Below are 2,324 nucleotides of genomic sequence, written 5' to 3' on the forward strand. Positions count from 1 at the left end.
TGGATACTGTAAAGAAAGCCTGGGAGGACACCAAGAAGCCTTCACTCCAAAGGAACCCACCGTTCAGGAGAAAGCTGCTGAGAAGGCCGATGAAGCCAATCAGGCCGCTAGAGGTATCTCTTTCAAGTACAGTCGAGCGTATTCCTACTGTTTCTTAGATGCTGGAGGGACGATGAAAGAGAAGGCTAAGGAAACTGGTGGAGGAATAAAGGATACTGTCACTGCAGGCGGCGAAACTCTGGGGCAAAAGGCCACGGCAGCTGGTCAGACGATGAAAGAGAAGGCTGCGGCTGGTGCCGATAAGATGGGTGAGATGGGCTTTTTCCCTCAGTATCAGACTCAAGGGTATCTCAGGTGGTGAAGGGACCGCTGATAAGATGTCCAAGGACGCTCATGAGGCTGCCGACAATGCCCGTGATGCTATTCATAGGGCCACCGAGAAGTCCTGATGACATGAAGCTACATCAGCAGTGATGAACCCATTCAGAGTTCGAGATTCTTATACTTACTCTTTCACCGAACTCCGTGTCGTACGTCGAGTCGACACATGTAGCTCAGCAATCGACGCTGTCGACTTCTGAGCCACATTAGCTGCATCTCATATTATCCGCAGCGAGTATTTTCCACTTCTTTGATAGCTTCTCAATAAATAATCTTAGATGGGGGGACTGTTGCGTTTGTGAATCGCGAATCGTGATCACTCAAGACATCGAGTGGGCCTGCAGTGTCACTTGGTTCAAGGTCGAGTATTCCCAGTGCTAACTCGAGAGTGTTGTTATATACGGAGTTAACCATTGGATACTAACTATAATAGAGCTAGGTCATGAGCCGATGATCCCTACGTGCGCTTAGGCTATACACGTCAGCGGAGCGATCGGTTTCATATTTGTGAGAACCTACAATGGAGGGGCCTTCCGATTGGATTGGCGCAGTGCACCCGAGCCACAGGCCTTACAAGCCATATCTGATCAACATGTATATCCCATCTATGGGAGGCCTCCGGCGAGCTGAGCCAATTAGCTCCCACCAAGCCGCATATCAGCTCTACTATGTCTGATTATCCTAAGTATAGCTCCTCTTACATCTCCCTTCGACCAAACATGTTATTGATAGACCCTCCCAACAAATATAACCAAATTGAAGTATTGATAGTTCCGCTGTTCTCACTCTCTACTTGCATATCTAACTAACACGCTATAGTCCACAGGGTACTAACAAGCTTTCTTGCTATCCGTCAGTCGTGGCTTCGTCCCAGTCAAGCTGTATAGCCATAAAGTTCAAGAAGGTAGGCAGCAGGTCAGTGAAGACTTGCATATAGCTCATGACTTCAATACTGTATCAGTATTGCTACTCAATTTGTACCAGTTCCCATAGGCTCCACATCACGAGCAATACTTACAACACGAAGCATTACTGTTGAACGATATACTTTCAGTCGCTTCAGAGAATGTACAGTAATTCTCTTCGCTACCCTCATCACCGACTATAAACTCAACATCACAAGGATTATGTCGCTTTGAGCGAAAATGTTGTGGATCAGCTTGAGTGGTTATGAAAAAACCATCCAAGACTTCTTGAACCATACACAACAATACTCAATCATGCTCTAAATTTTCACTGAGCTGCTGCAACAGGAGCCTCAGCAGAGTTTGCCTGTGGCTGCTGTTGATGAACAGCAGTCGAGTAAGTCATAGTCCCACCAGGTTGACCGTAAGCACTGTAAGTCGTAGGAGCAACATAAGGCTGAGGAGCCGCAATAGTCTGAGCCACAGCAGGCTGGCCGGTCCACTTCTTCTCGCGCTCCTGGTGCTCCATAATCATCTTCTGCTGATGAGCTTGGATGTCAAGTTGCATGGCAGTAGTCTCAATCTGCATCCGCTGCTGAATGGCCGATTGCTCGAGCCCTCGAGTGTTGGTCTGATACTGACCTTCCAAGTCGAACATAGCAGCTTGACGCTCCTTCTCAATGGTAGCCTTGGTGTACTCCATCTGCCTGTCATGATCGGCCATGATGTGAGACCTCTGTAGCTGATACATCTGCTCGTGCTGCTGCAAGGCCAGCTTCACTCGGGACTCCAACTCCCTCAAGGCCTTCTCCTTCTGCTTCTGGACAATCTTCTCGTCAATCATGGGACCTTGAGGTGCTTGAACTTGAGAGGTAGTACCACGCTGAACATAGTAGGAAGTGGGAGGAACCTGACCCGTGGTGCCACCATGAATAGTAGTAGTGGGAGCAGGCTGGGTAGCAATAGCCTCAACACCGGCAGCAGCGGAAATGCTCATGATGATCAAATTAGAAGTGGTAGGTGATGGTCGAGGCCAAC

General features: G+C 48.5%; 2 protein-coding genes across 2 annotated transcripts in view; one reads left to right on the top strand and one right to left on the bottom strand.

Moving 5' to 3' along the window:
• Pmar_PMAR020881 (hypothetical protein) overlaps window positions 1-449 on the top strand; it is a gene marked incomplete at both ends in the record, with an annotated part of 1,005 nt that extends 556 nt beyond the window's left edge. The window contains 2 exons of the mRNA XM_002782257.1: window positions 159-308; window positions 355-449. Coding sequence (XP_002782303.1) covers window positions 159-308; window positions 355-449 — 245 coding nt within the window. The remainder of the gene's footprint in view (window positions 1-158; window positions 309-354) is intronic.
• A 1,058-nt stretch (window positions 450-1,507) lies between these two features.
• On the bottom strand, window positions 1,508-2,316 carry Pmar_PMAR020882 (hypothetical protein). The gene has a single exon (XM_002782258.1). It carries the CDS (start codon window positions 2,281-2,283, stop codon window positions 1,615-1,617), a length of 669 nt encoding a protein of 222 aa, XP_002782304.1. The 5' UTR covers window positions 2,284-2,316; the 3' UTR covers window positions 1,508-1,614.
• Between the last annotated feature and the right edge of the window lie 8 nt (window positions 2,317-2,324).

This window comes from Perkinsus marinus (assembly GCF_000006405.1).
Source record: "Perkinsus marinus ATCC 50983 genomic scaffold scf_1104296939894, whole genome shotgun sequence".
Taxonomy (NCBI): domain Eukaryota; phylum Perkinsozoa; order Perkinsida; family Perkinsidae; genus Perkinsus; species Perkinsus marinus.

Excerpts from the sequence above, each read along its gene's own strand:
- Pmar_PMAR020882 (XM_002782258.1), bottom strand. The coding sequence starts at position 2,283 with ATGAGCATTTCCGCTGCTGCCGGTGTTGAGGCTATTGCTACCCAGCCT.